Genomic DNA, 10,995 nt, shown 5'->3' on the forward strand with positions numbered 1-10,995 from the left:
TCAGAGCTAAACAACCAATGAAAATATGAAGCTCTATGTTTATTAGTTTTTGAGCAATAACCCTTTTTGTATGTCCAGATACCCCTTTTTCAGTTAATTTGGGGATCTGGGGGATGGGGGGCACTGATTGGTGGGCTTGATGGATAGAGCTTCATCAGAGCTAAACAACAAAAGAAATCTGAAGCTCCTATTTCGAAAAGTTTCTGAGTTATAAGCATTTTTGCATGTCCTGACACCCCCTCTTTGAAAGGAGCCTTTCCTCAAATATGGGGTCTATCGTAAAACCGTTGGCTGGCGCAGTGCAGGTCTTGCTGGGGTTCGGTAGCTTCTTTGGGTTGCAGGTTGGCTGTGGGGCTGGGGGTCRGGTCTTRGGTGTCTGGACGGCTCTGTGGCGAGTGGACTGTTGGTCCCGGTTTCTGGTGGTCCTCTGGGCTGTGTCTGTCCATGATCTCGGGCCTTCCAGGCCTGACAATCTGTCCGGAGGAAGAGGTATTGTGGCCTCATCCCCTGGGTGGGTCTCGGAAAACAGGGGAGACTACCTGGGTCAGCGGGGGAGCTGACCCCCTGTGGGAGCATTTTGCTCCTTGAGTTTTTTTTCTCCCCACCCCACCTCCACACACCTCCACCTTCTTCATTTTCAACTGCACTCATATAGGKTTTTTGGGGTGCAGATGTGTTATAAAGAGCAACAATCCTTTAAAGATTACCAAACTCAAGACAATTTGTGCTTCTTTTATCTCCCCGCCAGCCTTTATCTGCAGAGGTCAATCCTTAATGTTGCATGGGATGATCTCCAGCTGCCTTAATTTGAGTCACCTGTTGTCAATCATTGAGACCCTGCAGCTGGGGAGTATAAAACATGCAGCTTGCCTCCTTTTACTTCACCTTCACTGTCTGCCATCATGTCCTTCTCTGGAAAATACCAGCTGGAGTCTCAGGAGAACTTTGAGCCTTTCATGAAGGCAATGGGTGAGTCTGGTGCTTCATTCTTCCTGCTTTCAAACTATGGATGTTTCAGAGTTTCACTCAAAGGACCTCTATCACAGGGCTTCCTGATGACCTCATCCAGAAGGGAAAAGACGTGAAGAGCATCTCTGAATTTGAGGAGAATGGTGATCACTTYAAGGTGACTATCACCACTGGCTCAAAGGTGATTGTCAAYGAGTTCACGATTGGTCAGGAGACTGAGCTGGAGACCATGACTGGAGAGAAGGTCAAGGTAATACGAACTTCTTATTCCAATTTAGAAACTACAGTGTAAATGAAATTCCTAAAAGCTCTCTATTTTAACAGGGAGTGTTTCAAAGAGATGGTGGCAAGCTGAAGGTCTCTCTGAAGGGAGTTGATTCGGTTACAGAAATGGTGGATCAGAACACAATTGTGAATGTAAGTTTTTGTTTGCAGTGCATTTAAAAAAGACACTTTTTTATTTTATAAGCTTTTCCCTTTCTTTGCAGACGATGACTCTTGGTGGTCTTTTATACAAGAGGATAAGCAAACGTATGTAACTGATTACACTTGAATAAAAACAATGGCTAAAAAGCAGAACCTGTGTGGATGTTTAATCTCAGTGGAAATGATCCTTAACCTTATTTGCCATCCTGATCTGGGCAGGCTAGTTATCCGAAACAATTTGCGGTTCTGCTAGGTCAGGATTCTGTTTTGAGCTCTGCAACTAACCAGTCAACTCCTGAGGTGGGATTTCTTCTCTCCTGGAACTTTGTCAGAYTGACACTGTCTCTATTTGCCTTTGCTGCTGGTTGCAGTGACAGCTGGAATGAACTAAATGTTTAGTAGGGGTGTACCAATACATCTCGATTTGAATGATTCAGTTATAGGCAAAATGAAAATCTTTCTAAATTGTCATATGCTGTGAATTGATACCATATGCCCATCATAGTCATTGTGTTAAACGGGCATATTATATTGATTGTGAACACGTGACTTGAATCAAATTTGGAGTCAATGCAGTGTTTTCCCTGACCATATCAAGTAAAAAGCTGAATACGGGTGCCTGAAAATTCTAGTGGTTCATTCAAGATTAAATTGTGAAGCTTTAATTCAGTGGTGTCCGAAGGCTGGTGTCCTGCATGTTTTAGGAGGTGCCCTGGTTCAACACAGCTGAACTTAARTAGTGTTTACAAAGGATTCTTCAGTATTGCCATCAAGGTCTGTGGAGGCCTACTTAGGTTCAGCTGTATTAAACCCAGGCAGCACATGCAGAACACCAGCCCTCGAGGACTGACTTTGGACACCACTGGTTTAAATGGTATTTCAATTCAGGGTGCATGGGGAAAATTAAGCTCCYTTGGAAGAGTGTGAAATCAACCACAGAACAGTTGCCCCTGAAATTTCTTTAGTCTTTAGATTTTTTTATTTTTATTTTTATTTTTTGAAAGCTTGTCAAGTTAAAAGTATGAAAACTATTTTTTAATCACCCCCCCAACCCCTGCCAAAAAAAAGCCCCCAGTAACTTCAGAAATGTTTTCAAAGCAGAAACACATTTTGCCCACAGGTGGAACAAAGACTAAGGGGGCTAAAGTTGCCATGCATAATCAACTCTTACCATCTTCATCCCAGAAGCCATATTGGAATAAGTTTTTGTACAGGAAACTGTTTTTATATTTGGCTCTCCCATATTTTTTTTTTTACCTAAAGCCATGCAAACTATTTTATAATGAACCCTATAAATTGCCACAGTTTAGCTCAGTATTTTCTGTAATAAACCCTGCAAATGTGAAGTGTAACCATGCAGAGTGTCTGCATATGAACCACAAGTCTGAGAAGACATTTTTTTTATTGAAACTATAAAATGTTGCAACACAAATTGGTCATGTGACTAAAATGTAAAGAACACGGTGAAGTCTGTTTACAGTCCCACGTTCGAGGCTACTTCTTCCGGTGGAACAGGTTCTTGATCCCCTCCTCCACGGACTTGGGTTCGTGCAGCATGGTCATGGGTTTGTTTTTCAGAGCCGCTTCCCTCATGCTGTAGTAAACGTACTCGTTCTGCTTGAACATCCTCAGCTCCATCTCTGTCTGGACGCGCATGGCCTGAGGAGAAATCAAGAAAATATTCATTCAAAATATTTTTAGGGCAGTTGGCAGCAGCTGTTAAACAGAATCGTCTTAAAACGGATAAAAAGTTTTACCAGACCTCATGCCCAAATTGACGAATAATTAGGTTGTTTACCTCGAGGTCCTTGGTGATGGGATGTGTTGGACCATGGGTGATCATGAGGATGGCGTAGGCCTTGCAGATCATCGCGTGTCCGACTTCTATCAGTCCAGCCTGCCAGTGCGTCACTCCTGCTCGCATGGCTGCCATACCCAGAGCTGCGTTGTTTGGTTGGTACAATTTCCTGCCAGAAATGAGAGAACAAAAAAACATAATTTAACAGTAAATGTTTTGAGGAAAAAAAATACAAAAATTTCAGAAAAGCTCAACTCTGATTTGTGTGTTCGCACTCACGTGTATCCATCCACCATTTTACGGGCGTAATCTGCAGCTTCTTCAAAGTTCTGCAGGTAGGACTGGACCTCGCTCATTGTGCTCCACATCCTCAGCAGGTAGATGTGAGTGTCGGCCAGAATGGGCTCGGTCTTCTCGATGCAATCCCTGCAGATTTTCACCACCTTTCCAAGCAAAGAAAAATTCTGTGTTAATTGGTTTTAAAGAGCCAAAATGCTGAAGTCCTTCGGCGTTGCAGATTATCTTTTACAATACCTCGTGGTAGTCACCGTTTAATCGAGCCTTGTCCATCTTATCCATCATCTGAAAACAGTAATCTGTTGCCTCCTTCACCTGTTCATCTGAAGGCTGTAAGAAATTAACCAACAAAGAAAAGTTTCATGAAATTTTTAAATGTAATATGAGATGTGAAATGTAGAATGAGAATGTGAGCATGTGTGATGGGCTTTGCCTTGATACACCTGATTATTGTTATTATTTTTTAATCTGAAAAAGACCTTTGTCCCTTTGCAATACCCTCGTCCAGGATTTTAAACAGAACCAAGACTTTTCTTCTGGCAAATGTTCTGTAGTAACTGACCGAGAAAAAAAAAACATTCAAATTCAGCACATTTTTAGGTCAATAATCGAGCAAACTTGTAATAAAAATACATTTTTTGTAGGATTGAACAACTTCAAGTCATCAGATCCTCTGAAGTTCAGCTCTTTGTAAAGGTTATTGACAAGAACTGATAAATCTTTTAGCACCATTGTTTTGGAGAAATTAAGTTTGGTTCTGACGAGACTGACAAACTGGCTACACCAGTCAGGGCCAAGAGCAGAATAGATTTGCTATTTGCGTAAATCGCAATAATTTTTTTTAAAAATTGAAGTTGTTTGGCTTTAGCTCATGCTATCTGGTAGCTGTTAGCTTGTTCTGGTCAGAATTAAACTGTGTTTTTTCAAACTGCAGCTGTTCCAAGACCTATCTATAACAAGTAAGATGTTATTTGTTCACATCACTTTTTTTCAAAAGATCCAATCTTTCATTTTAAATGAATATCAAGCTCCATCTTACTTGTTTGCTCTCATACTTCTAAACATGCTTAAATTTGTAGGATGTAAAATAAGGTAATGGTTTTTGCTTTATGTTAAAACTGTAAAATGACTTAGCATTTAAACAAATAGGCATATAAATTTTCATTTTTCTCTATTTTGTCACCTTCAACTGCCTCTCAAAACCCACGTGTTCATGCACCAAAGGCCAAATCCACTTGTGAGTTATCTTAGCTTAAAAATAGTCTGTAGTTCTGCTTCTCATGTGTCATTCTGTTCTTATCGCTCCTGTTGCTTCTAAATGCAACCCGACTCGAGCGTTTGGCCCTTTTTGCACCCCCCACCCTGGAAGTAAACTCAAAAACACCAACCTTGACTCCCTCCACCTCTTTCCCCCCCATCTTCACGTCATCGTGGGTTTTGTTCTTGCAGTGTTCACACGTGCAGTCAAAGTAGTACTGTGTTTTCAGAAGCCTCTGTCTCTCCTCGGACAAATTCAAGTAGTCCACATAGGAGACGGTGAGCTCCTCTCCTTCCTCAATCTTACCCAAAGAACGCAGCTCGATCCTGAAGAGGAGAGAGATAGAAATTTGTAAAATAATAACAATAATAATGATAATAATGTATAAGACTGAAGATGAAAACGGCTTCATTATGTGGCCTTCTGTCCAGTCAATTCAAGAAATCAGTGTGCTTCTAATAAACTATAACACACTTAGTTCCACAAAACCTGTGATTTTGTGAGTTAACTACATGAGGGGAAAAGAGGTGCTATTTGTGAGAATTTAAATTCTTAAGGTTCAGATTCTGTTGATTCTTTGGCTTCCTGTTTCACCACTGACTGCAGTACGAGCCGGACCCCATGCCACAAAACCTATATAGTAGATCAGACCAGTTTATTCTGTGCTGTTAGCAGACTCGAGACCAGTGGTTCCCTACCTACTATCCTCAAAGCCCTCCACTTTCTTACTTCAAAGCCAAGCTGAACCCCCCACCCCTATTCCTGCTACCTACCTCTCCCAAAGGTTGCCTTCAAACTTCATCTCTTCATCAAATAATAAAAGAATTAAACCAATAGTTGCAAACTTTTATTTTGGAAAATGATAAAACAAAAGAGTTGAATTATACAGAGTTATATAGTGTTTTAAATACTGAAATGGCCTTGATTTGGTCAATTTTATCTACAAACAATAAATTTATATTTTTCAGACAGGGTTATGGGCCTGGTCAGGAATCACCCTGATCAAAAAAGCCTTTATGCGTTTAATTTTATTTGATCAAAATAAAGCYAGGCCCACAGACTGAAATAATCCCAGTGACTGTGATTGCAAAGTCAGCTCAACATTTTTTATGTCTACATTGCTAATAAAAGTTGTTTGATCAATTTGTTTGAATATACATTACACACCGAAAAGAAGCTTCCTGTTGATTTTTTTAATTCCATCATCAGTGTAGATATCTTTAAAATGTTCATAAGTTGGCATAAGTTATCTAGTGTGACAGGGCCTTTAGCAACACCAGAGACATATTGTACCTGGTGTAACTTGTTCTATAGCTTAAAGCAGATTTTCTCCAAGATGAAAAAACAAATAAAAGTACTCTTGCCAGCTGCATTCTAAGAGTTTGCACTTTGGATAAACATTGAACTAAAGACGCAGCTAAATAACATCAAGAAGAACAACCAGAGCAAACTAGCTGGTTGGTTGGCAATAACTGAACAATTAAATTCTATCAGATAGCACCTTTAAAAAAAAGGTGAAAATGTTATAAGATGTTAGATGTGAACTATGAACACAGACCAAAGCTTCTGYATTTTCATGATACAAAGACATGTAAAGGGAAAAACCAGCAGCACACAAGAAAAACTTTGTGTGCGGCTCTGACAAGAGGTTAGAACGATATGTGTTTTGTTTTAGGGGGAAAAAACGTGAAAAAAGATTATTACAGCAGCCTTTTGTTGCACAACAATAAAACCAATAAATGTTAGAGCATTCAGGTCGATGAGCAGACGGAGTCACGCTGAACAAAGTGCARCGGCATAAAAAAGAAAAGTGGTTTTTATTTTACAAACGATGCACAGGGTTATGTCCAAATGAAAGGTTTATTAGAGTTCAGCGTTCTGCTCTTTGTTTGAAAGGCTTCGGTTGAGGTAACGCACCTCTGTTGAGAGTGAAACACAGTACTCACAGCCGATTGACTGAAAGACAAACAGGCAGTTTTTTTTACAGCAAATGATACCTGACAAATAACACAAACTGCACAAAAACAACAAAACACGACATACCCACAAATCAACTCGAGCTCCTAAACACTGAGGACTTTGATATTTTTCATTCAGTTAAATTCATTTCCAGCTAAATGCAAACAGAAATGTCGAGGGAACGCGTGTCACTGAGAAGTGTTTTGTTGTTGCTCTTTATGTTCTCAGTTATTTGTAACTTACTTGCCATGGTTGAGGATGACGGTGCAGTTTGGCCAGCAGTTGTGGTTAACCAGGCACAAGTTTGGGAAAAGACCAACTCCCACCGCCTGCAGACCCCTCTGGTCGCTCACAGAGAAGCCGTTACAGTTGATCTGGAACATTCAACATGACAGGATTCAATCTTAGGGTTAGAGCAGTCAAATCTAAAAAAAATGGAAAGAATTTAGTTTTCTAAACTGAATGTGCTTAAATACACTGAGCAGTTACCAATAATAATAATAATAAACATTTGTTCTCATTCTTATTCAAACCAATAAGCACTGGGGAAATCAAATAAATAAAATATATTGTTCATTTTGTGTTTCACTGTTTATTTTGRCGTATAATTCACTATTTCAGTGAAAATTTTGCTTTGCGTTTGATGCAACTCGATATGTTGTTTTTAAATATCAATTTGTTTTATTTCTCTTTGAGACAAACACAACAAGCAGTTTTTTACAATAAGAAAGTTTTGTCAAAGACAAATTATTTATGATGGATAAATTATAATTCTGAGGNAATCTAAAAAAAATGGAAAGAATTTAGTTTTCTAAACTGAATGTGCTTAAATACACTGAGCAGTTACCAATAATAATAATAATAATAATAATAATGATAAAACTGTGACATAGGAGCAGGAAAAGAACAATAAAATCTCATTTGACACTTATTGGCTGTTATATCTTGGCAAATAAGCCAGCATTATTCCAGATTTTGAACCTCTACATATAACACTGTGATAAGCATGTGGTATCAAATATTTGACTTATAATAAAAGAGCCGGGAACACCAGATCGACAGGCTGGAACCAGGAATAAAAGCCTGGACCGTTCTTATCACTTTTACTACTTGGTCTTTGTGTACATTATTGGCAAACTGTACAAACTGTTAGGCACAAGTTGTTACTGGATAATTATTAAATGTAAAAATTTTAAATCCTGCTTGGCAGCTGTTAGTCAAACATTGTTGGAAAGACTCTGTGAGCCACTGCCCTGTCTGGTGGAGCGGGCTGTTTCTAATATTTCCTGGTCAAAATTGGGAGCCTGTTTTGAGCAGTTTTAAACCACGCACCACTCCAAATATGTGTGAGATGTTGTCGATCAGGTGCTGCTTGCTGGTTCGAGGCCAGTAGTCCAGGAAGTTGTGGACGTCCACTTTTAACTCCTTCAGGTCGTCCTCTTGCATGTCGTTGATGTGGTCCTCCAGCTCGTCCAGCGTGGTCAGCTGCATGTCGGACACCACGCTCCCCTCCTTATCAAGGCGCCACAAGATGCGGGCCACCAGTCTGACCGAAACAAAAAAACAGCGTCGGAGAGGTCACGCAGGGTCGCGGTGAAAGAAGGTGTTAGTTTTATTYATGAGTGATCACAAAGCCGGGGCAGTCCCGGCTTTCTTTTTGCTCCCCCTCACCGGATATTCTCATTCGGTACTTTTCCGTAAGCTTTGATGGCACCGCATTCCACTTTGTGTTCGGCCCAGGCGGCACGTTGGCAGGTTCGGTCACAGTAGTGAGCAAATTTGCACTGGCCGCACCGCTGGGCCTTCTCTGGTCTGCGGAAACAGCTGTGGCAAATTCGCTCTGCGAGACTACAGGAGAAAAGAAAAGCAGAAAATCAAAGAATACAAAGAAACAAAAAAAAAATCTTGACAATGGCTTTCAAACGTGGTAAACCTTACTGACGTCCACCAGATCTACAACGGGTTAACTTTTGGAGTTAAGAGTCAAGATGAACGCCAGCTAATCAGCTTTCGCAAACATCATAAATCAGTCTGTTTTATAGATGTTGAGGTGACATTTGTGATATCTGACACTAATCCACCACAAGTGTTAGAAATCATTTAAAATTTGCCTTCTAAGGTATCAGGTGACATCCCTTCCTTTAAAGAATGCTAGGAATTTTATTTTCACGTCTCTATCAAATTAAAACAACTTTTCCAGCAGTTTTAAGTGAAGTAATGAAGATTTTCTTCCATCTTTCTGATGATTTAAACTCAAAACACTCGTAGCCTATCAGCAAATATAATTAGTTCCATAAAAACTTGAACTTTGACTCGAGRTTGTTTCCCCACATGGTCCATGTTGTGAAAGCTACAACAGCTGTCAAAGAGTTACAAGGAGTATTTCTGAGAAGGCAGCAAGTCAAACACATTTTATGAGACAGAATGTCCTATTTTTGTTGTTTCAACACTGTGAACACTCATGAGGGAGAATATGATGTTCAAACCACTGAAATCCACCTGTTAAGTATTTGAGAACAAATATGTAACATATTTGGACGAAAAGTTAAGGAAAAAAAAATCAAAAGTCCTCCTGGTGATCCGTAACCATCCTACCTGTCGAACACAACGGCTGCGATGCTGGCCTCAGAGAAAATGACATCTCCAGCCCAAAACTCCTTGTTGGCCTTCAAACCCCTCCCTTTCCCAGGTGAGTCAAAAATCGCCACACTCTCCATCGGCGCTCCTTTTCCTGAGACTTTTCTGAATGAAAGGTGGTCTGAGCAGAGATGAACGTCACACCAGAACAAGCACTCAAGGACTAATCTGTGTTCTTCAATGACAACTGAACATTCCTGCCATGAGGGACAGAAATAGCCGAGCASCACTTGAACCGTACCACCGGGTGCAGGAGATGGGATGGTATTGATCCGTCCCCTTAGATCAGAGAGAAACTAAAAGTCTTTGATGGATGAGACAGTCAGTCCTGTGTGGACATCTGTCAGTCTGTCACATCTGTTCAATTTCTTTTAATTATGTTCACTTTTCTTTTTTAAACATTAGAGTCCCATCACCTGACAGGAGCTCCCACACCCCCGTTCAGGAGTTGGTACAGCTCCCCCTCTCCCCGAGGGTTATTTCTGTCCCTCAGTTGGACCTGTCCATCAGGAGATGGTGGTGATGTTGAACAGCTGCTGGAAGCTTGTAGAGAAACTGAGCTGCTCTCAGAGCCTCCACTCRGTTCTGGTTCTTTCTTCAACGTGTTCTCCATGCGCACAAGTTGTGACATAACAAAACTTCACGTTCACTTAATGATGAAATCAGAACCTCAGACTTAAAATACAGGCCTTGTTTTTTTCCCTCTCTATGAGTACGTAAAAGCCTATTTAAGCTTAAACACTTTGTTTCCTGATTAGTTTTAAATCAAGGTTAGCAAACTAGAAAATCATGCTTTAGATTTGTTTTATTTATTAAACTTTAGTCATGCATTTAGTCAATGAAAACTATGCATTAGAGGTGTAAAACACAAAAACTGATTGTGCATGTAATTGTTGATTTGTAAAGTTAAAGCACCCCCAACAAAGAAAATAGACATCAAAACAGAGTTAAATAGCTGAAATATTTTTGCAAAAGGGTGACATTTTTATTGATTTTAACAAAAAAAGTACAATTTTAGTTATTCCATAAAAAACAGTGATATTATCAGACTAAATTGTTGTCAAATAACAGGCAATAAACAAAATAACAAAAACTCTCATCCAAATAAAATAAAAACGCAAATAAAAGCCTTAAATTTGAGTTCAAGTCTAAWTTTTTTGACAAAAAAAATCAAGTTTACAATTTTTCTTAAAAATGCGCGGGATTCAAACCAATAAGATTGAGTGAAACAAATTAATGCACAGAAAAAAAACTAACAGGCTGGGGCTAACAAACAAAAACTATCATGAGTTTTCTAAGTCTTAGCAGAGGTTTTATGACCCATTTTCAATAAAAACATGTATTCCAGCGCCCTCTGGTGGTCAGTGTTTGGCACCGAACCTCAGAGAAACGCTGAGATTTATCCAACATGTTTGGAGCTAAACTTCACCTGCAGCCACTGCAGACAGACAGCACTGCCACCTCGTGGACAGGTTGAAGCAGAAAAGCTGCTTCAGACATTTGTAAGTTTARTTATTCAGATCAGTGAAGGCCTAAAATGAACACAGAAACATGTGCTCACTATGAATACATTTATTGGATAATAAAGGTTGGTTCAGSTTCAGAGCTCTCCTTGTTTGTAAAAACTAAATATTTATAATAATTTGTAGAG

At 39.7% G+C, this 10,995-nt stretch overlaps 2 protein-coding genes across 3 annotated transcripts; one reads left to right on the forward strand and one right to left on the reverse strand.

Moving 5' to 3' along the window:
* The first annotated feature begins 859 nt into the window (after nucleotides 1-859).
* On the forward strand, nucleotides 860-1,536 carry LOC106513694 (fatty acid-binding protein, liver-type-like). Its single transcript, XM_014002649.1, has 4 exons — nucleotides 860-969; nucleotides 1,047-1,219; nucleotides 1,294-1,386; nucleotides 1,458-1,536. The coding sequence occupies exons 1-4, from the start codon at nucleotides 903-905 to the stop codon at nucleotides 1,506-1,508; spliced, it is 384 nt and encodes a 127-aa protein (XP_013858103.1). The 5' UTR covers nucleotides 860-902; the 3' UTR covers nucleotides 1,509-1,536.
* A 1,242-nt stretch (nucleotides 1,537-2,778) lies between these two features.
* On the reverse strand, nucleotides 2,779-9,526 carry smyd1b (SET and MYND domain containing 1b). 2 transcript variants are annotated; one of them, XM_014002650.1, is made up of 10 exons: nucleotides 9,303-9,526; nucleotides 8,379-8,555; nucleotides 8,040-8,253; nucleotides 6,951-7,081; nucleotides 6,666-6,704; nucleotides 4,879-5,074; nucleotides 3,728-3,820; nucleotides 3,473-3,636; nucleotides 3,194-3,362; nucleotides 2,779-3,054 (listed from the first exon to the last, which is right to left on the reverse strand). In XM_014002650.1, the coding sequence occupies exons 1-10, from the start codon at nucleotides 9,422-9,424 to the stop codon at nucleotides 2,890-2,892; spliced, it is 1,470 nt and encodes a 489-aa protein (XP_013858104.1). In that variant the 5' UTR covers nucleotides 9,425-9,526; the 3' UTR covers nucleotides 2,779-2,889. The 2 variants fall into 2 exon arrangements, with proteins under 2 accessions (XP_013858104.1, XP_013858105.1); XM_014002651.1 differs by lacking the exon at nucleotides 6,666-6,704.
* Between the last annotated feature and the right edge of the window lie 1,469 nt (nucleotides 9,527-10,995).

This window comes from Austrofundulus limnaeus, unplaced genomic scaffold (genome assembly GCF_001266775.1).
Source record: "Austrofundulus limnaeus strain Quisiro unplaced genomic scaffold, Austrofundulus_limnaeus-1.0 Scaffold14, whole genome shotgun sequence".
NCBI classification, from domain to species: domain Eukaryota; kingdom Metazoa; phylum Chordata; class Actinopteri; order Cyprinodontiformes; family Rivulidae; genus Austrofundulus; species Austrofundulus limnaeus.

Coding starts and splice junctions, on each gene's coding strand:
- smyd1b (XM_014002650.1), bottom strand. CDS start 9,424: ATGGAGAGTGTGGCGATTTTTGACTCACCTGGGAAAGGGAGGGGTTTG. Junction 8,556..9,302: donor GCAGCCGTTGTGTTCGACAG/GTAGGATGGTTA, acceptor TTTCTCCTGTAG/TCTCGCAGAGCGAATTTGCC. Junction 7,082..8,039: donor TCTCACACATATTTGGAGTG/GTGCGTGGTTTA, acceptor TGAATGTTCCAG/ATCAACTGTAACGGCTTCTC.